Source organism: Chaetomium fimeti (genome assembly GCF_033439085.1).
Source record: "Chaetomium fimeti strain CBS 168.71 chromosome Unknown B0H64scaffold_2, whole genome shotgun sequence".
Taxonomy (NCBI): Eukaryota; Fungi; Ascomycota; class Sordariomycetes; order Sordariales; family Chaetomiaceae; genus Chaetomium; species Chaetomium fimeti.
The window spans coordinates 3,466,465-3,489,334 of NW_026944330.1; the positions used below are offsets into that span (position 1 = coordinate 3,466,465).

At 57.9% G+C, this 22,870-nt stretch overlaps 6 protein-coding genes across 6 annotated transcripts; 3 read left to right on the forward strand and 3 right to left on the reverse strand.

Annotated features, from left to right (window-relative positions):
- On the forward strand, positions 1 to 3,714 carry B0H64DRAFT_95391 (PLC-like phosphodiesterase). Its single transcript, XM_062809017.1, has one exon. The coding sequence runs from the start codon at positions 300 to 302 to the stop codon at positions 3,669 to 3,671; it is 3,372 nt and encodes a 1,123-aa protein (XP_062662757.1). The 5' UTR covers positions 1 to 299; the 3' UTR covers positions 3,672 to 3,714.
- Positions 3,715 to 5,654: 1,940 nt separating this feature from the next.
- On the reverse strand, positions 5,655 to 8,111 carry B0H64DRAFT_95406 (DHHC palmitoyltransferase-domain-containing protein). The gene is made up of 2 exons (XM_062809018.1): positions 7,715 to 8,111; positions 5,655 to 7,634 (listed from the first exon to the last, which is right to left on the reverse strand). The coding sequence occupies exons 1-2, from the start codon at positions 8,001 to 8,003 to the stop codon at positions 5,815 to 5,817; spliced, it is 2,109 nt and encodes a 702-aa protein (XP_062662758.1). The 5' UTR covers positions 8,004 to 8,111; the 3' UTR covers positions 5,655 to 5,814.
- Positions 8,112 to 8,825: 714 nt separating this feature from the next.
- B0H64DRAFT_439639 (uncharacterized protein) lies at positions 8,826 to 11,094 on the forward strand (the record flags this gene model as incomplete). The annotated part of the gene is made up of 6 exons (XM_062806441.1): positions 8,826 to 9,362; positions 9,442 to 9,479; positions 9,575 to 10,199; positions 10,282 to 10,599; positions 10,678 to 10,788; positions 10,843 to 11,094. 6 exons carry the CDS (start codon positions 8,826 to 8,828, stop codon positions 11,092 to 11,094), a joined length of 1,881 nt encoding a protein of 626 aa, XP_062662759.1.
- Positions 11,095 to 11,499: 405 nt separating this feature from the next.
- On the reverse strand, positions 11,500 to 12,816 carry B0H64DRAFT_317249 (uncharacterized protein; the record flags this gene model as incomplete). Its single annotated transcript, XM_062800322.1, has 4 exons — positions 11,500 to 11,890; positions 11,949 to 12,162; positions 12,298 to 12,626; positions 12,707 to 12,816. 4 exons carry the CDS (start codon positions 12,814 to 12,816, stop codon positions 11,500 to 11,502), a joined length of 1,044 nt encoding a protein of 347 aa, XP_062662760.1.
- Positions 12,817 to 13,603: 787 nt separating this feature from the next.
- B0H64DRAFT_422758 (ubiquitin-conjugating enzyme/RWD-like protein) lies at positions 13,604 to 15,258 on the forward strand. Its single transcript, XM_062805577.1, has 3 exons — positions 13,604 to 13,666; positions 13,725 to 14,066; positions 14,162 to 15,258. Exons 2-3 carry the CDS (start codon positions 14,006 to 14,008, stop codon positions 15,037 to 15,039), a joined length of 939 nt encoding a protein of 312 aa, XP_062662761.1. The 5' UTR covers positions 13,604 to 13,666; positions 13,725 to 14,005; the 3' UTR covers positions 15,040 to 15,258.
- Positions 15,236 to 22,808, reverse strand: B0H64DRAFT_355180 (uncharacterized protein). The gene is made up of 3 exons (XM_062801551.1): positions 22,598 to 22,808; positions 17,137 to 22,423; positions 15,236 to 17,085 (listed from the first exon to the last, which is right to left on the reverse strand). Exons 1-3 carry the CDS (start codon positions 22,665 to 22,667, stop codon positions 15,513 to 15,515), a joined length of 6,930 nt encoding a protein of 2,309 aa, XP_062662762.1. The 5' UTR covers positions 22,668 to 22,808; the 3' UTR covers positions 15,236 to 15,512.
- Positions 22,809 to 22,870: the final 62 nt, after the last annotated feature.

Genomic DNA, 22,870 nt, shown 5'->3' on the forward strand with positions numbered 1-22,870 from the left:
TCCCTTCGACACCTCTACCCCCAGAGACCCGCCTCTGCCGGAATCATAGGCTCGTCTATAACTTTCCCCGCATTTTTGATCGCCAGAAAGGAAGGCCGGGTCTCTCATAAAGCACTTCGGAAAATGCGGCGGAACGCGCTTCGTCCCATATAATTCTCAGCAATTCTCCTCCCCAGAGTAACCGTGGTGCTCCACCCACAAGCTCAGGCCCACCCGAGAGCTCGAGTACCGGGGCTTGTTCACCGAAACGGCCCTCACGTTATCCTGAGGGCCTTCATTCTCTGCATTCTACCGCCAACATGACAGCTTCCATCGACATCAATCCTTCATTACCACCTGCCATTCCAGCCATGGCCTCCGAATCACTTCAGAACCGCCGGGCGCGGCCCAGCCAGGTCACGACCGACCTGATACCCCAGACGGAGCTGGTCTTGATACCGCCCTCGGCCCTTAGCAATTCCTCTGTATCGCCCGCCTCGCAACATGGCTCGCCTGCCGAGACCGTCGCGACGGGCATCACCACCAGCAGCTCTCTTCAAGCGTCCCCCGAGACACTGGTGGGTTGCCAAGAAAAGGGGCTGGAAGACATTGACCAGCTGGTCGTGCCTTTCCAACTCCCCGAGTCCATCATCGCCAAACAGCAGCCTCGACAGACCGTCACTGAGATGTCGAGGAGGGCCAGCACTGCCTCGCTCAGCCAGCCCACCTTCAAGACCACCGGCACGACAGCCATGGGCGAGGTGAAGCTGAGCATCGTCCGGCGTGCCTCCATGACGGTTCGCAAGGCCGCCGGCTTGATGAACAGGCGGCCGTCATCAACTCACCCTAGGAGCCGCGACGGGAGCGTCGGGCCCGGGGTAATACGCCGGAGAGGCAGCACGAGCAACCCCAACACACCCTATGAGAACATCAGCCCCTTTGATAGCGACTCGGATAACGAGGCTGCTATCGTAGTGGAAGACCGCCCCGGTGACGACGTGACGCTTCAGGAGACGGGCTCCATCCGTTCATCAACCTCGTCCGATGGGTTCGGATTGATCCCGCTCTCCCTTCGCCAAGGAATGGCCCTGACCAAGGTCTCCAAGAAGAAGAGCACTAAACGGATCACGTTGTACCTCGATCCCGATACGGCTAAGATCTGGTGGGACAGGAACAAGTACCTTTACATTGACGACATCAGAGAGATTCGCACCGCCGAAGACATCCGGCAATATCGGCTCGACGCTGCGCTTCCGGAATCGGTAGAGCCTCGTTTCTTCTCTCTCATCTACACGCTCCCCAACAAGACAAACACCAAGCTGTTGCACCTCATTGCCGACAGCGACGAGTCGTTCCATCAGTGGATCGAGGCCCTCGAGACCATCTCCAAGCATCGCCAGGACTTTGCAACAAGCCTGATGTCGTTCAACGACAAGGCTGTCCGCGCGTACTGGGGGATGGAGATGGAGAGGCAGCTGGGAAAGATGCGCTCCGCTGAGGACGAGCACATCGACTTCGCCGGCGTTGAGCGTGTGTGCCGCAGCCTGCACATCCACGTGTCCGTCGACGAGTTGCGCAGAAAGTTCGACATGGTCAAATCTCGACGGGCCAGCTCGGACCATCTGCCATCCGGCATGAAGCCCAGCTCCCGGCTCAACTTCGACGAGTTCATCGAATTTGTGCGCCTCATGAAGACCCGCGGAGACATTCAAACCATCTACCACACCCATGCGAAAAACCCCATGTGTGGAATGACCAAGGATGAGTTTCTTCAATTCCTGCGCGATGTGCAGCACGAGGCTGTCGACGACGACCTGGCCTCTTGGGAGCTCGTCTTTGCACGGTTCGCCCGCAAGGGTAGGTCGAGGGACGCCGAAAAGCAAGGAATCCCGGGCGAGGAGCGGTTGACCATGTCGGAGACCTCGTTTGCTGGCTTTCTGACCTCTACCTCGAACGAGGTCGTCCCCAAGGAGCCCCAGGACTACGTGCTCGACCGGCCCATGAACGAATACTACATTTCGAGCTCGCATAACACGTACTTGATCGGCCGCCAGGTGGCCAGCATCTCGAGCCACGAAGGTTACATCTCGGCTCTGCTGCGGGGCTGCCGCTGCATCGAGGTCGACTGCTGGGACGGGGAGGCCAACCAGCCGGTCGTGACGCACGGTCACACCCTGACCACGAGCATCTCGTTTCTGGAGGTGATCAAGACCATCAACAAATACGCTTTCGCCAAATCGCGCTTCCCTCTCTGGATCTCGCTCGAGGTGCGCTGCAACCCAAACACGCAGATCAACATGGCCAAGATCATGATCGACATCTTCGGCGACAAGCTTGTGCGGGCGCCCTTGGACCCGTCCTCAGATCGCCTGCCCTCACCATCGGAGTTGATGGACCGCATCCTCATCAAAGTCAAGAAGTCGGACGAGTCTATCAGGAACATCGATCGGCCCACCGGGCGCCGGCGCGGCAACAGCATGCCCTCACCGTATCAGCGGGCACTGGCGATGGAGAGCGTGCCTGTGCCAGTCCCGTCGAGTCCCCTTTTGAGCCCGTCCCCAGCTTCGAGGTCCAACCGGCAGATCAACACCATTACCGAGGGCCTGGTCCACGAAGCCGTCAGTAGTAGCCCTAGTGAGTGTGATAGCGAAGGCGAAGTGGGCGCCGCGAAAAAGGTCAGCAGCAAGATCCATCCCGTCTTGGGGGAGCTGGGCGTCTACTGCATGGGCATCCACTTTGATGGTTTCGACAGCCCCGACGCTAAGAAATTCAACCACATCTTCTCTTTCAAGGAGAAGACGTTTGCCGAGAAGAACCAGCCGAGCGAGGGGAAGAGGGCAATGTACCGCCACAACATGCGCCACCTGATGCGCGTCTATCCCAACGGCGGGCGGATCTCGTCGAGCAATTTCGATCCCCTCATCTACTGGAAGCGCGGAGTGCAGATGGCGGCCCTCAACTGGCAGACTTTCGACACGGGCATGCAGCTGAACCAAGCCATGTTCGACGGCGGCACAGCTCAGTCAGGCTATGTCCTCAAGCCCTTGGAGGGGCGCCAAATCCAAGTGATGCCTAACCTATCCCCTGACGAGTGCGTGGGTAGGCGGCCGCGGAAGAAGGTCGCCTTCGAGATCGAGGTCATCGCTGCGCAGCAGTTGATGCGGCCCTCGAACCTGGGCGAGAAGCGCACGCTGGACCCTTACGTCGAGGTCGAGGTGTTGATGGCTGACGACAAGCGGAACAAGGCGGATGCGGCTGCGTATGCTGCAGCCCAACAAATGCAGCTCAAGCAACGCACCAAAATCGTGCCGAACAATGGATTCAACCCCGAATTCGACAAGACTTGTGCCTTCGACGTCACCACCAAATATCCCGACTTGATCTTTGTACGGTTCAGCGTCAAGCTTGGTGACAGGAGCGGATACAACGACAAGGCACCCTTTGCCACTTACACCGTCAAGCTCTGCGACCTCAAGCAAGGCTACCGCACGATCCCACTTTACAACCACCGAGGGGAGCGCTTCCTATTCTCGACCCTCTTCTGCAACATTAAGAAGGGCCCATTCACCGACATCATGGTTTCGTACCAGGAAGACGCGCCCAAGAATGGCAACAAACTCAAGAACATTGGCAGAAATGTCTTTGCCAACACGAGCCCCAAGTCTAGCATGGACAGCGGCCGAACAACATGATCGTTTCGCCTTGGGACATCCGTAGCAGTACTTTCGCTGCGAGTGGAGGATTATGGACATGTACCAACACCATATTTTGCAGCTTTTCACCAATCTTCTCCGGTCCAAGCCCACGGGCTGGTCTTAACAACTACTTCGTATCCTCCCCAGCGGTCGGGGGAATGGATACAAAAAAAAAGGAGACGTGCACCACCGAGGCGAGACCCGGGCACCATTTTCATTTGTCTTTCATCACTGGAGGCGTTTTTTTGGGGAGGCATCACTAAGGAGATTCGAGAACATTGCATGCGCCGTCGACACGTCCTGGCGACCCAAAAGGACGGCCTCTGATACCAACATGATACCCGCATTGCGAGGCTTACATTTACGAACTGGCGCGAAGGGCTTATAGACAGGGAAGAAGCAAGAAAAAACTTGGCGGGCTGTTACTTTGATGATTCCCATTTTCCTTCTTTCACTTTTCTCCTCTCTTCATGTCACCGAGGGGTTTTCAGTTGTTGTTTTGTTTTCTCTCAAAAAGGAGGAGTGATGGTGGTCACATCGGGTTCGGCAGCGGGTTGAGGATCATGACAAACCCCTCTGGCGGGGCTCCTGCATTACACGGACAAAATAGGGACGGATAAGACATCATAAACAAGGACTGGGATGGGGCAGCGCAGAGTGTTTGCATCTATCTCTATCTCCCTGGACGGCGGGACCCCGGGCATGTGTGTCCGTGTACCTCGGAGAGGGTCGGTTTTGGGTTTTCGTGGGGCGCATCTCGGCATCGCAGGGCAGGCTCGCTCCCGAGCATCATCCTTTTTTTTCTATTCTCTTTCGCTGCTAGCCAGCACCGTCAACTCCACTTTCGATGAACACATTTTCTCCTTGATCTCGAGATGGGTCGGGGCGGTTTTTGCATCCTTCCGCGGTGGGCGCTAGGCACATGGGCGTTTTGTCATGACCTTTTTCCTTTGGGGACTCCGGGCATCTACCTCTTTGTAAGGGGGAGGGCCGTCTCTTTCGGCGGCATTCATCGAGATTGCATTTGCGGGCTGGGCATTCCGGTGGTGTGGACATTTTGCCTTGCGTTTTTTACGGAGTTCTACTGCATACATCCCCGTCGACGGCGGGTGGGATGATGGATGGGATCTGTATACTGCTTGCTACCGGCGACTCGCGCTGGGAAATCGAGACTTGTCTCCTCGCTTGGCTTGTGCCCTGTATGCTGTGTGTGCTTGACATGGTCTGATGGTCTGAACATTGCCTTCTCGCGCTTTGGCATCTTGATGTCGACGTCCTTGTGTTACACCGAGACACGCCATTGGTGTATGTACATTTCGCGACACCTTCCATACTGCGTACCGCTAACCAACCACCATGAATATTTTCTCAAATTTTACCAGACCGGATAATTCAGCAACAGAACCGTGCAGACAGACCTCCAAGCCAAGGCCCAGAGCAACCTGCCATCTCGGCCTTAGTGGCGCCGCGAGTGTCGCCGCCCGCCTACCACATCAAACAACCAACCGCCACCCACCACCACACAGACAAAATGCATGACAGGCTGCTCACGATAAGTCGGCAGTGATGGATGGCACGGGACGGGATGGAACGATGGGATCAGCTGATCCATCCTGTGGCACCACACCTGTGGGATCTTTTGGAGACAAAAAGGCACCGTGCTGGCTGGGTGGGTGGGTATGTTACCCGACGTGGCACAAAGATGTAAGATACCGGCCGTGGCGTGCTCACAGGGCTGTCTGGAGACAGTTGGTTGTTCCTCAGGATGGATTGAGTTGGATTGTAGCCGTCGTCTCTTTCCTACCGGAGCAAGATACCTAGGGGAAGAGATGTGAGACTGCCGGGGGAAAAGGATAGAGACAAGAAACGGTTTGAATCGCCAAGTGAAGACCGAGTAGATCTTCAACCCACCATCTATAGACAGACACGGCTTTATTTCTACACCCAGCACAGATTACCACCCCACTGATCCGCTTCAAGCAACAAACCTACCCAAAAAAAAGATAAAGGCCGGCCGATTTCACATGGATCCAGTAACCAAGAATAATACAACCTCCCTTTCCTTCGCTTCCCACCAGCCACAACCCAACCCAAAACCACAAACCCAATCAATCGACCAACCAACCGATCAATCCATCAATCAATCAACCCCGTCATCATCCTCGCCCACCACACTCCCATTCCCACTCGCACTCCCCAACATCGCAGGCGACGCAGGCGACGCCGGCCCCCTCAACAGGGTACTCGCACCGCCACTCGCCGGCCCAGGACTCCTACTCCCCCAGCGGGTGTTGGTCACGACGTTTAGGGCGCGCCTTTCCGCTTCGGCGCGTTGTTGTTGCTGTTGTGGGGGTTGCTGTGGTGGTGGTTGCTGTGGTTGCTGTGCTTGTTGCTGCTGGCCCCTCCCCCTCCCGTTTGCATTACCATTCCCATTATCATTGTTATCATTATAATCATCATCATCATCGGCGCCGTCGTCAGCGCGGTCGATCTCGTCCAGCTCGTCCTCGATGGTCCGCCCCGTGGCGGGGTTCAGGCGCCTGAGCGAGACTGACTCGCCGCCGTTGGCGAGATTGTTGTTGTTGGCGCCGTCGGTGTAGAGGTTCGGGTCGCGGCCGAGGATGCGGTCGGCTTTGCTGGGGGTTTTGCGGCCGGCCGTTGTGGTTGCGGGGGAGGAGGGGCGGAGGGAGGAGTGTTGAAAGGGGCGGTGGTTTCGCCCGCCGGCTGGTGGTTGGTGTTGTTGTCGACGAGGGATGTAGTGCCTCCCTGCCCCTCCCTGCACCCCAAGCAGGCCGTTGCCCTCCCCATCATTGTCGTGCTCGTCATCATCCTCGCCATCATCCCCCGCGCCCCACCCGGCAACCCTCTCCCGCTCGGCCTGCTGCTCCCTCTCGCGAGCCAGGCGCTCCCGGGCACCGACCCACGCCGGGTTCGGCTCCCAGCTCCAGCCGTCGCCGGTGGTGTTGCTAACGGGCACGGGCCATAGCCACGGGTTGTGGCCGAACAGGTGCAGCAGGTTGCGGCGGGGGCCGAGGTCGAAGGCGTTGGGCAGGCGCGTCGAGTCCTGCTCGTCCAGGTACTCCTCGTAGCGCTTGCGCGCGCGGTAGCGCTCCATCTCGTCCGGCGTGAAGCGCCGCGTGCCGGCCTGCAGATCGGGTTCGGTCCCTGTCCGCCGGGATGGGGAGCCATACTCGATGTCGGGGGTATCCGGGGTGTGGTGCCGCCGTGGGGAGCGAGACGGCTCCGGGCGCAGCTCCTCCCCTTCTTCCGGGCGGGTGATGCCTGGTAGGGCGTTCTGGTGGATGTCGAGGAACTGTTGGCCGTAGGAAGGCAGGGCGATGCCTTGGCCGGGCGTGTGCTGGTTAATGTAGGTTCGGTGCATGCTCTGGCGCAGAGGGGAGAGGTAGCGAGTCTTCTCGAGGCACTCGATTGTGGTCTGCCCCTTGGAGGCCAGGTAGATGTGCCAGCCGGAAAAGGCGCCAATCACTATGCCGATGATGCCCGAGACGATGGCCAGCATGATGTAGTTCACGGGCATCAGACTCTCGACGGTAGTGGCGCTGGTAGCAAAAATCTCCTCCCACACCCAGGCGCCCGACGCGGCGAAGCAGTAGAAACAGTAGAGGGTGGTGTAGATGAGGAAGAGCAGAAATGACTTGTGGTTGCGCAGGCCGACGCAGGTGGCCAGCCACGGGCAGTGGTGGTCCATCTTGAGCACGCAGCGGCGACAGGTGGAGCAGTGGTGTGCACGGTCGGGTTTGCGGGCCTGGCACTTCTTGCAGAAGCGCAGCTCACCGTTGGACTTGACTGTGAAGGAGGTGGCGGTCGGAGCGGCGTGGGTCGGGAGGGTGCTGTACCCGTTGTCGTTGGTGGTGCTGCCTGGGGGGGTGAAAACGGCGGTGGTGTAGCACCAGTTGAGGAGGAGGTAGAGGGCGATGCCGCCGGCGGCAGTGGGTGTGCCTGGATTGTGGGGGAGGATGGGTCAGCATGGGTGAAAACGTAGAGAGAGGAGTGTTGACCGAGAGAATGACAGAACTCACCAAGCCACGTCACCTTGGACGGTTTGGAGCAGAGCATGACCAGCACATAGACAGCCCATGTGGTTATTCCGTAGACGAAGACGAGCGGGAAGTACTTTGCGCAGGTGCAGCATAGGCGCTCCAGCCTACGGGCCCAGCGGCGAACCGAGCCCATGGTGTTGGTGTTGATGTCGGTGTCTGCGGTAGTGGTCGTGGTAGTCGTGGCTGCAGTGGTGTTTGCGTAGGAGAAGGAGTAGGAGGGGTCGGAGGGGTCGGAGGGATCAAATCGTGACAACGGCGTCGCATCCATTGATCGGTGGCTGTAGCGGGTCCGGGAGGTCGGTGCGCGTGGTCGCTATCGGTCCATTATTATGGTTAGGGAGTGTCTGTTGGATTTGCAAAAGATTGAAGGAAGGAGGTTCAGCAGAAATCCCGAGCCCTTGGAACCCCAAACTCTCCTACAGGGGTCTCTACCGTTCGTTCGCTCGGCCCCAACAAACCTCAAACTCCCCAGACCAATGGGCCTGCGCTGCGGGAAGAAATGCTGCTTCCGCGGAACGCTCGGACCAGGAAGTCCCTGTAATCGTGCAAGCCCAGGCCCATCACCCACGCGTCGCGTTGGAGTGAATTATCAGGTTTGCACCAAATTTCCATGAAGCAAAACCTCACCGTGTGGTTGAGTTAGCACACCCCGACACAACCCTCGCCCGATGTTTTGACAGACACGGTCTCGTTCGCGTTCCCGGACCGCCGCCGTCTCCGTCACGACTGCAAACGGCGCCGGCGACGGGGGTCCAGAAGGGGTGTTGGAGGGCCAGCTGCGCTTGAGCTTGGTATTTAATTAATCACACCCAGCGAGCCGTTTGTGTGCACAGAGTCGAGGTTGGAATATCATCAAGACAACTTCAAGCGCGCCTTTCCTTCCTTCCCAGAATGGAATGTGGGGGCCGGCGGTGCGGTTGATGCAGGCTCCCTGTTCACGTGGCAGCACAGCCGAACTACCGGCTTGTTGGTGTGGCCGCCAGGCGAAAAGAAGGGCCCAATAAAGCCATGATGCCTCATTCATCCATCTCATCTCACACTGCTTCTTGAAACTCGAGGTTGTGCCGGCATGCCACAAACTGCCCCCACGATGACAGATCGCGGCACCCAGACCTGCCAGGGGTTTGCGGGGCCGGACCCGGCGCTCCTGGAGGTGCTCCGACGACTGGCGACGACGCTGGACGATCTCAGGCCGTTCTTGCGCGCCCCCCAGCCGCCACTCCCGTCCCCCGCCGCGTCGCCTCCCGAATTATTGGACCCAAGTATCCGTATCCAGACGAACAACAAGGCAAACGTGCTCCGGGATACGGTGCCGGTGGTGCCAACAGCAGGCGATATCCTGAGATGCACCGCGCCGACCGCGGCTCGTCTTCGCGAGCTCGTCACCATGGTAAGCGATGAGCGCAACTTGAAAGGGGAATCGCGGGCATATTGCCGGGCGGTGTCGAAGCTCGCGGCGTTTATGGACTGGGAGCCGCAGGCCTTTGGCAATCTCGAGATGAGTGGCGATGATGGGGTCCTGTTTGACTGGAGACCCGACGGTCGGACGTGGCTGCAGGGTGCCGCTCACGATCTGGGCGCCGATGGCTATCCCACGTCGACGTCGATTCTCGACGGACGAGGCATGGTGAGTCCGATGATGGGGGGGGTTGTTTGCACCCCCGGTACTACATAGGTGATTCCTGACCTGACCGCCGCGGTTGCAGCCGGGGTCGATAGAGCGGCCCGCCCATGGGAAGACCTGGTGAGTCTGACGACGCTGAGACGCATCATCTCACTAGCACTTGTGTAAATTATATCGTCGGGGAACTCACCTTGCTGTGCGTGCACCCTGCCTAGGCTTCTTCGAGTGCCGTACCGATACCACATCCCCGCGGACTACTTCCTCTTCACCGTCAACCTCCTCCACCACGCCGAGCGCGCATCTTTCCGTGGGGTTCTACTCGAGACCTTCGGGCAGCGCAGTAGTGGTCTAGACCGTCCAGCGCGTGCCTGGAGACTGCCCACTCGGCTCGGCTCGTTGGTCCCCAACGTTGCCGAGGTCCTGGTGTTGCAACTGCACCTGCGATTCTTCGTTTGGGAACCGTCTGAAGCGCGCAGAGACGTTGCCGATGCCGGGTGTCGCCCCTGGGTGCTCGCGAGAGGGAGGGAGCGCGTGAAATTGAACTGGCTTCATGACCGCGGATTTCTCATTGAGAAGGCCGTAGCAGTCTGTGTGACCCTGTACCTCACCCGCGATGCCCCCTACACCATCCTCGCCCTCACCGACACCGACGAGCCCGCCCATCCGGCCCACGGAGTTCCCGAGACCGGCAGGCAAGCGTGGGAGGCCAATGGGATTGTTCCCTCCGGGCGGTGCACCGGCGTATCGCATTTTCTAGCCTTGTCTCTTTCGGCCGTCGGACAGTGGGAGGCGGGATGGAAGGGTGCGTTGGGCACCATCGACGGCATGGTTACGGTTAATGTAGGTGTTTCCCACAACCCCCGTCCCGTTCGCGTACTCCTCGCCCGGGTTGACTCAAATGTTTTCATCAACCCCGTGACAGTTGGGAGACACGGTGAACGACGAGGTATGGGGCAGCTACCTGTTTGACGATTCGTTTCGGGTCTCGAGGCTCTACTTCACCATCCTGGAAACCCTCCGGGTCAGCCGCGGCTGGGTTACGGATATGGTCGATGGTTGGGACAGCCTGCGCGAGCAATGGACGCGGGAGGTCCGGCCCAGCGAGATCTTTGACGAAGCCGACTGGCGTGCCGCCGAGTTGGGCTGGGACGCAGCCACCAGGATCGTCCACGCGAAAGCCCGGCTTCTCATAGACCGCATCGACCGGAAGGCAGAGGAGATCAAAGGCCTCCGAGACGGGGTACGAATCAGTTTCGGTTCAGATTGTCGCTCGCTCGACATGCATCTGGTGTGTCAGGCTAACCTTGAATGAACCCAGCTCTTCAACGCGACATCGCTCCGCGAAGCGACCAAGGGAATCGAGCTGAACAGGGCCGTCTACGTCTTCACCGTCGTCACCGTAATTTACACGCCCATCAGCTTTCTGGCGGTAGGTTGGCCGGCGTTCGTTCTTATCATCTCCCCATGCTGACAGCAGCGACAGACCTTCTTTGCTCTGCCGTTCTTGAACAACTCTGGGGACGACGTCGACATCGGCGTCCCTCGCGGCTTCACAACCTCCTTCATCGTAGTTCCTCTCGTGACGTACCTCGCCTCCTTGGCTGTGGCCTGCTACTTCCACGCCGGGGCGAGGAGATTTCTCTGGGCGGTGGCCAGCAAAATGTATAATTTGCCCCGGGAGGCCGTTCGGTGGGTCAGGTCAGTAAGGGACTCGGAGGATGGGTACTGGTACTGAAGACTTGGGGCGCATTTCTGCGCGTTTTTGGGGGTACATGTCCCTGCACTGCACATGGCTCATAATTTTGGCGCTCAAGGCCTTCCACTCCAAATGCCGTTCCTGTCCAGCCACAGGATGCGACATTCTTACTGCGATTCCCATCGGCCAAACCCACGAATGTTCATGCATCTAGTCGCAGGGCGAGAGTGTGGGAGGCGACTAGTCAGTTAAATGCCCATCTTGAACAAACTTGGGGCCAGATCCTGACCGGTGGTTAGACACAGAACTTTTATGGGCAAAAGGATTGAGCGCTCTTTACTTTACAAGACATCTACTTGAAGACATCATCCTCCGAATTCAACCCTTGCGTCTTTTCCTCCGCTCATCGCTTGGCCCTAGATCCCACTCGGTTTTACCATTCCACTAGTCTTGCTTCGGAGCTTGCTCACCACCATCACCCTCCGCCTCGTCGGTGGAGCCCCAGCCGCGCTGCTGCTTGCGTACTTCCGCAGCCCACTTTCCCTGTGAGGTGCCGAAATATTGGCGAGCAGCGTCGGGGACGGTATACTTCAACGTGCCGTCCTCGTGCTTGCCCGCCGTGTCGATCATGCCCGCCGTCATTTGGTCAAGCAACTGCCGGTAGCCGTCGGTCCTGTGAAGATCGCAACGCACGCTCTGCGACTCGGCGTGCGCCGTTATGGCCGCCATGGTGTTGAACCACTTGAAGCACCGGGGGCACTGCACTTTGTGCAGGCCAGTGTGTGGCCCCGAGAGAAGGTGACCCCGAAGACCTGCCACGCTCGGAAACGACTTGCTGTGGGACTGTCAGCGCTCTTCTTCTCGTCTGCGCTAATATCGGACATGATTCTTACGGGCAGCGGTCGTGTGGACACTTGTACTTGTTAAGGTAGGTCACAAAATATTTGCGGGCATTCCAGCCCGGGTTCCGAGGGTCATGCTCCGACCATCTCGACTCTTTGGCTACCACCGGCTGCACATCTTCCCCGGGGGGCGGCCGGACCGGGGCAGGGGCATCCGGAAAGAGGTTCTTCTTCGCAGCCCATGCGCTTGCGAGCTGTTTCCCTGCTTTGCCGTCAGGACCGCTGGTGGAAAGATCGGCCAGTCGTCCACCCAGTTGAGGAAACTCGGCCTTCTTCGCGGCAAACGTGGGCATGTTCGCCAGCGCCGTGGTCTTTGCCTCCGGTTGAAGGGTCACGGGACCGGGATGGGCCTTTACGCCGATATTGGTGGCCACGGAGAGATACTGCGTGAAGTCAAGTGCTCCGTTTCCGGTGGCTGAACTCCCGGGCAGCCCGGGCCTCGGACCCGGGAGATCGGGGTCTTCATATTCGCGGCGCTCCAACTCTCTCGTAAAAGCGAGCTTTTCCTCGCGTCGGGCGGCATAGTCATCGTTCCTAACTCTGGTGCAGCGATTTTTCTCGATATGTTCGATTAGACCGCTCGCTGAAAGGAATCGCTCATGACAACCAGGGCAGCCAAGGTCCTGCTTAGCCGCGTGGAACTCGAGGAGATTAGCTTGGAACGGTTTTCTGAAGGGGGTAAATCCGGCGCGCCTACCTCCCTACGGTGGCGATCCTCAGCCCCTGGGGTGTGGAATAGCTGCATGCACTGGCGGCAATGGTAGTGCTTCTTACCCCCCTCCCGCTTCTCCCGCCAGTGCTCTGCGAGAGCAGCCCTGCTGGCCACCTCGATCTTGCACTCCTTACAGGTGACGGTCATGATGTTAGTAGGGCGCGGTTGGTTCGAACAATGTAGGTATCAGAGGGTGTCAAGTCGAGGAGCTGGGATCGCAAGAGCGCCCAGGTGGGGGGGGATGGATAACTCGGAAATAATTTAATCGAGGTATGGCCTAGGATTTTGAAGATCGGTGTGACTACAAAAACACAGGTATCAGGGCTTGACGATTAAGCACTGTTAGGAAGATATTTCTGCGCTGCTGCGGAAGGAGCTACCCAGCTCGTTCGTCTGCATGGCCTGGGGAGGGAAAGAGCTTGCCTGCCGTGACATCTTGAGCCCGGCAAATAACATGATGCCCTGTTGAATGACAGGGCACAATGGTAGAATTATTAGTACAAATTCAAAGCTACCGGGATAAAGTTGGCTACCTGTATAAACGTGGTCTAGATGCTGGATTCAGAGTATAAGATCAGTGAACTGTAACTCAGTTACCTACTATGGAATGTCCCCTTCAAACTCCTTGGGGGTGAGAGGCGTAAGAGATATTGTTAAGGTATCTTCAGGCAGGTTATATAGTGCACTCTCTTTCATCGCTCGGTCCGTTCATCGCATCTTCCTTCCTGTTGACTACCTAGAAGTCAAGCTGGCAGGTGGCTATACCTCCGGATTGTAAAGAACCTTGATGGTTCCGGTGTGGGTCCGGGAGATGGTGCCAAGCACGGGGCAGCCCGGGCAGCCCAGGCCCGGGCCCCACACCTCCGCAGACCCGCTGGTGCCGCCAGCAACGAAGATAAGGCCTGCCAGGGTGTTATCTGTTGCAACTGAGCAGCGAACTGCCAAACTGCCCCAGTGGAATGAGCATCACTAGCAGCTTGATGTGAGCATGTGCATGGTATGTATCAAGTGCGCCCAACAAAGCTACCAAATAAATCCTGACTTGACATATTTAGTAACTCTACCTTTTTCCTCTTTCCAGGTCCCTTCAGGCGCAGCCAGTGTCGCATCCTTGCAGCGGCTGGGCCGCTTTGTCCCTCCTTCGTCATCAGCCGCGATTGCCAATGCCCATCTCCGAACTTGACAGATCAACAACTTTACACTTTACTTTCCGCCATCTTTGATTTAAACCCACCACAAACTAGATACCCAACAAAGCAACCACCCTCGGCAGACATCGCCTCCCAATCCCAACGCCCACGTCTTCTTCCCTTGCAATTTTATCACATCGCGCGCAATGTCAACCGCAACCCCAACACCGAAATTCAACTCCAAATCCCCCACCATCCGCCGCATCCGTATGTTTAACCCACCCAGCCAACCCCCCCCCCCCTTCTTCCACCACCCTTCCCACCCCCAGACTAACTAACCCCCCCATTCAACCCTCCCACAGTCCGCGAAGCCCACGAACTCACCACCACCCCGTCAGCGGACTACCACGCCGAACCCCTCGAAACCGACCTCTTCGAATGGCACTTCACCCTCCGCGGCCCGCCGGCCTCCCCCTTCGAGCACGGCATCTACCACGGGCGCATCGTTCTGCCCCCCGGGTACCCGCTCCGCCCGCCCTCCTTCCGCTTCCTGACCCCCTCGGGCCGCTTCGAGACCAACCGCGAGATCTGCCTGAGCATCTCGGGCCACCACGAGGAGACGTGGCAGCCGGCGTGGGGGATCCGCACCGCGCTGGTCGCGCTGCGCACGTTTATGGAGACGGATGTCAAGGGCCAGTTGGGCGGGCTCGATGCGGCGGAGCCGGTGCGTCGGCGCATGGCCGGGGAGAGTACCGCGTGGAAGTGTGGGGCGTGTTGCGGGGGGAAGAATAACGGGGAGATTTTGGGGGAGTGCGTGGAGAGGGTGAGGGAGATGGGGGAGGCGGCCGCGGCGGAGGAGGTCAGTGTGCCGGAGGAGTTGAAGATGGGGTGGCGGGATGAGATGGAGGCGAAGGGGAAGAAGGCGGGAGAGGAGGGCGGGGAAGGAGGGGATGGGGAGAGTGATGGGCTGGCCGAGGGGTTTGTGCAGACTGCACCTGTCTTGCCGACGTCGTCATCATCATCGGGTAGTGGGCAGCAACAACAACAGATGGCCGGAGGGAGCGCGGTACCGCAGCCGACAAGGACAGTACCGTTGCCGAACCCGCCTCCGGTGGCGGCTGGTCCGCCGCTGCAGCAGCTCCAACCGAGGGCGGATGAAAGCACAGTGTGGCTGGACAGGTTGATTATTGCCGTGGCTGTCTTGCTGGCCGCCGTGGTTGCCAAGGTCATGTTTGCATGAGCTTTATAAAGAGGAACCGAGTAGTCTATTTTCTATCCACTGAACTCACCGTCAGTATGGACATTGGGACGGAGTTCAGGCGTTGGATAGACAATCATTATCCATATTTTGGCCTTGAGCATCACCTGTCAGCCGGGGATAGCGGCTTAACAGGGTCAACCCAGCAAGTAGCGTTGGTTACAACAACACAGCAGAGAACACAGTCAAAGTTTAAGAACCATCCATTGAGACAATGGAGTTGTGTAAAAGGCAATGCTCCCGCACCATTCCGTTAACTCCAGGTTATGCGATGTACATCGAAAAGGGTATCGCACTCCAACCTTTATCCCCAAGGACTTTTCCCCCCTTGATAACCATCTCGGGGTATTCCAAAGGGCAACCACCAAAGCAGCCAAACTCCAAATCAACAACCCCATTCCTCGCACAATCTTACAATCACCCTCCTCCCCAAAGACCTGCACACCATTTTAAGCCTACACTGCCCCGCCACTCTCAGCGCCCCTCACCGGTCTCGCCGAGGGCAAAGCCTTCCTCTGCCTCCCCCCACTCCCACTCCCACTCCCGTCCACCACGCCCGTTCCCACCCCTTTACCACCACCACCACCACCACTCGCACCCACACCCGCACCCGCACCCGCAGCAGCAGCAGCCTCAGCAGCCTCCTCCTCCATCTCCCTCAACCCCTCCCGCTGCACCTCAACCGCAATCCACCACCACTCCATCACCGCCGGCGCCATCCCCCCCAGCTGGGCCTTCAACAGCCCCAGCCGACCGGCCCAGTCCATGACCAGCTCGGCCTCAAAGACCATGATGACGGGCTTGAGGGTGCGGGCGAGCTCCTCGGCGCGCATGGAGCCGCGCGACGCCAGCGTGATCAGCACCGCGCTAAGGTACTTGAGCCAGCGGTCGGCGTCGACGCGCCCGAAGACGTCGCACCACACGGGCACGGCGCCGCCGGGGCCCCGCGTGGGTGGCGCGGTGGCGCGGATGCGCGCGCGCAGGTCCGTGAGGGTGGTGTCTTCTTCTTCTTTTTCTTCTTTTTCGGCTTCGGCTTCGGTTTCGTGGTGCTCGGTCTCCTCTTCTTCTTGGTTGCCGTGTATTTGGGTGGGTGTGGCGGGTTCGTCGTAGAGGTAGGCGTCGGTCGGGAAGACGTCGAGGCGGAAATGCATGTATTTTTTGGTGTACTTGCGGGTTTCGTAGTTGCCCGGCTCGTGACCCATGGGCACATTCGGCTGGCCTGTTGTTTTGACCCGCACGCGGCCGTTGGCCTGCAGGTTCAGGAGGGCCATGATCATGCCGTCGTTGGTGATGTAGGTCACGCGCTTCTTTGTCTCGCCCGCCCGGAAGGCCTGGTCGAGCTCCTTTTTGAACTCAACCGCCTTGACAAACTTGTGTTGCTGGGCGGATTTCTCAAGGGAGTCGAGAACCCGCGTGTTGAAGCGCCATCGGCGCCCGTTAGACCATTTCGACGACGACTTGGAGATGACGCCCTGCCGTTGGAGCTGGTCGACGCCCTTAATCATCAACTCAGTAATCTCCGTTTTGGCACGGGACGGGAATAGGCTGTTGCGCTTGTGGAGGACGGCATCAGCCGTGTACGCTTCGACCGGCGTCACGCACAGCGACCGCGTCCAGGACATGGAAACGATCATGTCGGTGCTCAGCTTGGGATCGGAGCTATTGTCCACTGATAGTGCAAGTGACTCGGAGGTGGCGTCCTGGAATTTGTTGAAGATGGACCGCTGGGGGTGATAGAAAGCCTCCCTCCATGGGCGGTTGCCATGCTTGAACTTGGACACAGTGACGGTCTTGTCTAGTGCCTTGCGTGTGGATGGCAGCATCCGCCACTCGGCCATGTCGAGCTTGGTCGTCCACTTGATCAAGGCTTTCCAGTCATAGGCCAGTACGTTGTTGAAATCAATGGGCGGAACCTCGTTGTTCTCGTACGCCCTGAGAAACGCCCGCCGAAACTTTTCCGTGAGGCCGACGATGGTCGACAACCGGTCCTTCTTCAAGGCACACCAATAGTGTCGGAGCTGGCTAATACTGCTGGCTGTTAGTGAACGCACACCTCGAGACAAATGGTAGCCAACTCACGTCAGATCAGGCACAAGCCTCAGCATCAACCCCCAGTCCACAACTCTATCCACGCCACCGAGCAAGGTAGTGACCACAATGAAAGCCGCAAGCCGAACGTTCTCGCTCGACCAGTCGAGGTCCTCTTTATCGTACCGCAGAAACTCATCCGCCGTCTTCGGGTATGCCGTGTGCTCGCGCATCGTCTTGATAGCCGCAAGCTTGAGCTTGGGAGGCCTGCCCGGCAACCGCTTCACCTGGACCCCATTGGTCTTTTGCAGACGCCGTTTCTTGGGCGACGGCTCGTCATCCCTTGCAGCCCTCTCTGCGTCATCAACGAAGGAGACATCGTCATAATCGTCGTCTTCGAGGTCTTCGTATGGCAGAGTCTCAAGGTTATACTCGGTGTCATCTGACCAGCCCAAAGTGACCGGCCGGGAGTTCGTCCTCGATAGAGGCGAGGACACGTTGATGAAGTTATAGCCGGGGGAGACACTGCTACCCAGCATGACTGCCGTGCCGGCCTTTGATTGTTCCCATGCTGCACATTGATTGACGATCGAACAGAATCTGGCATAGTCCCGGTCGACCCAGTCGCGCAGTCTGATCTTCTCAGCCTTTTGCTTTTCCGCCATTTCCTCGGCGCTGGTCGGGAAGTTCTGACGCTGGAGCCACTTCAGGCCAGGCATCCAGCCGCTGAGAGTAAAGCTGCCTTCGTAGTGCTCGAAAAAGCCAAGGGAGTGATCAGGCCAGGTACCCTTGGTTACGGGCTCAAGAACCGAGGGCCAGGCGAATCGGAATGTTTGGGGCGCCTCGACTGCTTCTTCAAAACCATCCTCGGCACCAACCTCGTCCAGGATATCCTCCGTGCTTTCCCGACTCGAAGTCTGGTCCTGGCTCCGGCCTTCCTCAACCTCCTGGACTTCGTCCTCTAGGCCTGTGTTGGGGTCTAGAATCAGGACCACGGGTGGAACAAACTGGATTGCCGCCGGAGTCGAAGTACCGCCAAAGAAACCATTAGGCAAACTTTCCAGCCCAGGGTTCCTGATTCTACCAAGCTCGGGGGATAGTTTAGCCAATGGCTTGTACGAGTACGATAACCGTCGTCGCCCACCACGCGGGCCTAGTTTCGCCGGCATCAAGCTATACGCCTTGATTGCTTCAAGTACCGAAGGGCCGTCTTGCTGTTCGTGTTGTGACTGTGGCATGGAGTCTCCCAGAATGCTAGGATCCACCGGTATATCGTCGTACTCATCGACCTGGAAGCCAGCCCGCGCTCTCTTTTGCAAAGGTCCCAAGGAGGAGTCGTCGAGTGACCTCTTTCGACTCATGAACCCGTCATCAACCAACCGCTCAGTATCCCGGATCCAGAGGGGATCCCTCTTGGGCCCGACAACAGGAGCGGTGTCCATGTAGTAAGGAGCATCAAAAACCTCGATTTCCTCGATCTTGCGCCTGCTCCGGAACTTCTGGCCGTTTGCATTCGGCTTGACATTGTCCTTGTCGGTAGTTTTCCTGTCGAGTTCCTGCAAGAGGGCCAGCTCTTGCTGGGTTGGGGAGAAGGCAGGCGGGATAAAGATGGCCGGGTATGTCTCGCGCATCCTCTGTTTCATCCTGGTTGCTATGATTCCGTTCGGGTCCACGCCGGTTTTGATGAGCAAGGTGCATGTCTGTAGCCTGCCCCTTTCGGTTTTGAGCATATGGGTATGGAGGGCGGCGAGCTTGCGAGTCTCAATCGCCTTGACCGCACTGGTGCAGTTTTTCCAGGTAGGCGGCATCTGTTTCCTGAACTCTTTCAAGAACACGTTAGTCAGAGCGTAGAACAGCGCCTTGTCGCCCGGGAACACGCCGAGATTGTTGTCTAGGAGGTAGTTTATGATATCGAAAGCTTGGGCGGTTCGCCTCTTCGCATCGCTGGTCATGCGGTCGTAGTTTGATGAGCGGGTAAATGGTTTGTATCCGCCTTGGTCGTTGTGGGGTGCCAATGTTTCTAGCTCGAAACTTCTTCCCGAGTCCTGCCCCTCGTGTTGATAGGGAAGGTCTGGATATTCACTCTCAGCTACCTCCGATTGACTCGCCATCAGAGACTTTCTCGAGGGTGAAACATCATATCGGTTGGAGCGAGGCGTTCCATTCGTATGCCGCAGGGTAAAGCCCTCGAGGGGTCTGTGGGAAGATTGCTCGCCATTGTATGCATCCCTGGTCACCGGAGCATCCTCAGAATTCCGGGAATGCGAGGGCGTTGCGGGTGCCGTCGGCAAAGAAGGCATTTGCTCTAGCGGCTGGTCGGCAGTCACCACGTTGACAGTATCTTCCTCAACCACCGCTGATTTGTTCTGGGTGGCGGCATTCTTGGCGAGCGGATTTCTGGGGCATAAAACAGTGCCGATCGTGAAAGGGCGAGGTTCAGCGCTAGAGTATGCCCTGGGCCTCGAGATGTGTGACGGACCCGTGGGGAGGACGCTCTTTACGGTCAAACCGTATCCTTCTAATCCAGACGGGCCCATAAGTATCCGCTTAGGGCGCTCTGGTTCCCAACCTGCTGACCCCTCCTCGTCCTCAACGTTGGGGATTTTGAGGCCACGGAACTTGTGAGCTGGATCCTGTGTAGAGCGCATAGCAGCGCGGACTCTGTGCTGCAGCCGAGGGCCTCTCTTCTCGCCTTTCTTCCCACCCCTCGCTTTGCGCGTGCGTCCTGGTGGCTCTTCATCGCCGGCTTCAGAATTGACAACGGACGGAGGGACTGGTGAAAGTTTACGACGCTTCCGGGATCGCTCGAGCAGGATCGTAGGGTCGAAGCTCGGGTTACAGGGAACTTGAGCCTTCTCTAGGTGGTATTTGAGACCAAGATCGTTCTTCCAGGCACCACCACATAGTTCACAGACGTATGGCTTTACTCCGGCGGGTAGAGCCTGTCCTTTCTTGCCTTTGCCTCGGCCACCTCCCCGGCCTTTACCGCGAGCGGCTCCAGAGGGAGCGGTCGCAGCTGCGATCGCCTCGGAAGCGGCCGCAATCTCCTCGGGGGTAGGGACCTGGTAATCGGGTGATCTCATTTTGGTGACTTCTTCTTGGATCCAAATAGCGTTGGCTTGGTCTTCGTTGTTAAAGATGAAGACAAATATCTGGGTCTGTGCCCCGTCCGTTTGCCTAGTATTGACCACCAAGCTTTTCTCGTCGGTCTCCGGAACATCTTGTATGATCGGCTCGGCGAGGCCGTCGTCGACGGGAATGATGACGGGTTTTTTCATGCCTCTTCCGGATCTCAAGAATGTGAGCTTGCGGTCTTGGCGGTGGACCTGCAGCTTCCCAACAATGCTGTTGTATCGGACGTTCAAGATAAGCTCTTCGTTTGTTCGCACCCTGGTGGCTTCATTGACCGCCGTGGGATTTGGCGACGGGACTTGTTCTTGGTCATTTGGTGGCTCAATCGCAGCGTCTTCGGCGTCCCCAGGTCCGGTCTCCATTTCATCGAAGGGGCGTTTTAAAGATCCATTGACATTGGATTCGGCCGGCCGACTGCTCGGGTCGGGGGTGGTAGCACTCTCTCCCGTGGCAACGTCAGGAACAGCTTCGGCAGCGGCCTCGGGAACCGTAGCAGCCTCAGTGACAGTTTCGACAGCAGCCTCAGAAGCAACTTCGACGGCAGCTTCGGCAGCAGCTTCGGCGGCAGCCAAATGTTGAGGTTTGATGCGAGGCAGAAGTTTCCGCTTGGATGAAGGCTTCGATCTCCTAGCGACCCGTGACATGTCCGCAAGCGAGAAGCCCTTGCCCGCACTGAAAACCTTGGGCCGGATCTGTCCAAAGCCATATGGGCTGCTCGGCGTCGCGTTCGAAGAGCCCTCAGCAGCTCCTTGATCTTGTACCGGTTCCTCCCTTTCATCAACTTGAGGAAGGGCCTCCTGGCCTATTGATCCGGGAGCAGAGAACATATAGGCGGAAGTTTTGCCCGTGCGAACGAGCTTGCTGACGACTTGGAACTTCTTGAGGTGCAGCGGTTGCTGGGTTTCGGCGACTTTGGTGAGATAGCTGGAAAGATACCGTCGATGCTGGTAGCCAACTGTAGCCACGCTAACCTGAGGGTTTGAGGCGCCTTCTAGGCCGGCGCTCCGGATGACTTCAAAGACGGTCTGGGCGAGAGGCTTCTCGGGGATCCAGCCGCTGAATATGCGCTTTACTTTGGACCGGGGATCGCTGCTCCCCTGACCGTCCTCCCCCGATTTACCATAGAGAGCAAGCGCATTGGGCTTCGGCTCACGGTGTCTCGTCGGATCCGAATACAGCGATGTCTTTTTTCCAGTGGCAAGAAACTTGTCCCACTCTTCGGAATTGGGCTCGCGCACGAACTTGAGGCAGTCTTTGAAGACCTTGCGGGTGCCGGGGAAAGAGGCGGCCGTGTACTTCAGTACGCCGACATCAACCAAACGCTGGCAGTTTTTGGCCAACGTCTTCATCTGCCACCTTTTCCCCGAAACACCCATCTTGAGCCTTAGGTCGGCATACCGGATGACGTTGAAAGCCTTGACGACGCCCACAGCGGTCCTGCCAAGTGCGTCCATGTCAATGTTGTTTCCGGTCCAGCGTTGATGCCAGGGGACGGGTTCAAGATTTTTGCTGAGCGTCTCGGGGGTCAAGTCGAGACCGCATGTTTCTGCTTCGACTAGGGGAGGGGCGAAGTCAATCAACCACAGTCTGCTCGTCTTCATCTTCTGCACAACTACCGTCCGCTTCGCAATGTAGCCCTTCCGAGCAAGCGAATCCGTCCGCTTTGGTAATGACCGTTTGTCTTGATCGACGAGTCGCCGGAGATCGCTCTGAAGGATGCCCTCGGATCTAGATGATGCGACTCCCTGCAAGCAGGCCCATTCCAGAGCTGGAACCCGCTTGTAGTCGACGCCATGGCGAGTGAGAGTCTGCCAGACAAGATCCTCGGCGGGGTGTATCCTGGGTCGGGTGGTGAGGGTCTTTTTGGGCTTTTTGCCCTTGGTTTGGTGGGTTACTTTAGAATCGCTCGGAGCAGGGGCAAGTGCTGGGTCAATTGAGCCGGCGTCTGGCAATGCGAGGGCCTCGCCCAACTCGAGCCGGTTCCACCGCTTGTTTCCGTTGATGAGAACTTGTGGTCGAGAACGCAGCCAGTCCCAGGCCCAACGGGCAGATGCCATTTCGGCATCCGTAAGTGATTTCTCAAAGTCGGCATCGCTGATTGGCGCCTGCAACCCCCCAATTGCGTCTTCTTCTGTTGAAGCATCTTTTCCCTCGAGGCTGAGGTGATATCGCCGTACGATTTTCAGCAGCTCGGTTATCGAAACTCCTGTTGTTGAGTCAGTATGACTGGTGTTCCGACTCTAAAATCAACAACAGAAGTGCGGGCCTCCGGCAGAAGACCGACTCTGCATCTAAGTAATTCGCCAATGGAATCCCTCTAGCTAGATCCCAGAGCGTGTCTGATGGCGTTGGAGGGCCTGTTCAAGAGCATGCGACTCACCTTTCTCACCAGAATATGCGATCTCGGGAATGAGATCCTCTAGGAGGACCTCGAGACCAACTCCGCTCATGATGGTAGTGCACCGAGTCTCATTCTCGATAACCGAAAATTTAGCGATTGCGAGTCGATGCGGGGATTGAACGCTGATGCTCGTGGTTCTGTTCGCGGATTTTTGAGGAAAAGTCGCGATGATGCGGGAGGATTTTTGGAGGGGCAACCGAAGGCGAGGTGGGGTGCGTCAAATCCTTGAAACAGATCCTTGAAAGGTACGTA

Excerpts from the sequence above, each read along its gene's own strand:
- B0H64DRAFT_422758 (XM_062805577.1), top strand. The coding sequence starts at position 14,006 with ATGTCAACCGCAACCCCAACACCGAAATTCAACTCCAAATCCCCCACC. Across the intron at positions 14,067-14,161 it reads CCCCACCATCCGCCGCATCC|TCCGCGAAGCCCACGAACTC; the intron begins GTATGTTTAACC and ends ACCCTCCCACAG.
- B0H64DRAFT_95406 (XM_062809018.1), bottom strand. The coding sequence starts at position 8,003 with ATGGATGCGACGCCGTTGTCACGATTTGATCCCTCCGACCCCTCCGAC. Across the intron at positions 7,635-7,714 it reads GTCCAAGGTGACGTGGCTTG|GCACACCCACTGCCGCCGGC; the intron begins GTGAGTTCTGTC and ends CCCACAATCCAG.
- B0H64DRAFT_355180 (XM_062801551.1), bottom strand. The coding sequence starts at position 22,667 with ATGAGCGGAGTTGGTCTCGAGGTCCTCCTAGAGGATCTCATTCCCGAG. Across the intron at positions 22,424-22,597 it reads CGCATATTCTGGTGAGAAAG|GAGTTTCGATAACCGAGCTG; the intron begins GTGAGTCGCATG and ends ACTCAACAACAG. Across the intron at positions 17,086-17,136 it reads AGGCTTGTGCCTGATCTGAC|TATTAGCCAGCTCCGACACT; the intron begins GTGAGTTGGCTA and ends AACAGCCAGCAG.
- B0H64DRAFT_95391 (XM_062809017.1), top strand. The coding sequence starts at position 300 with ATGACAGCTTCCATCGACATCAATCCTTCATTACCACCTGCCATTCCA.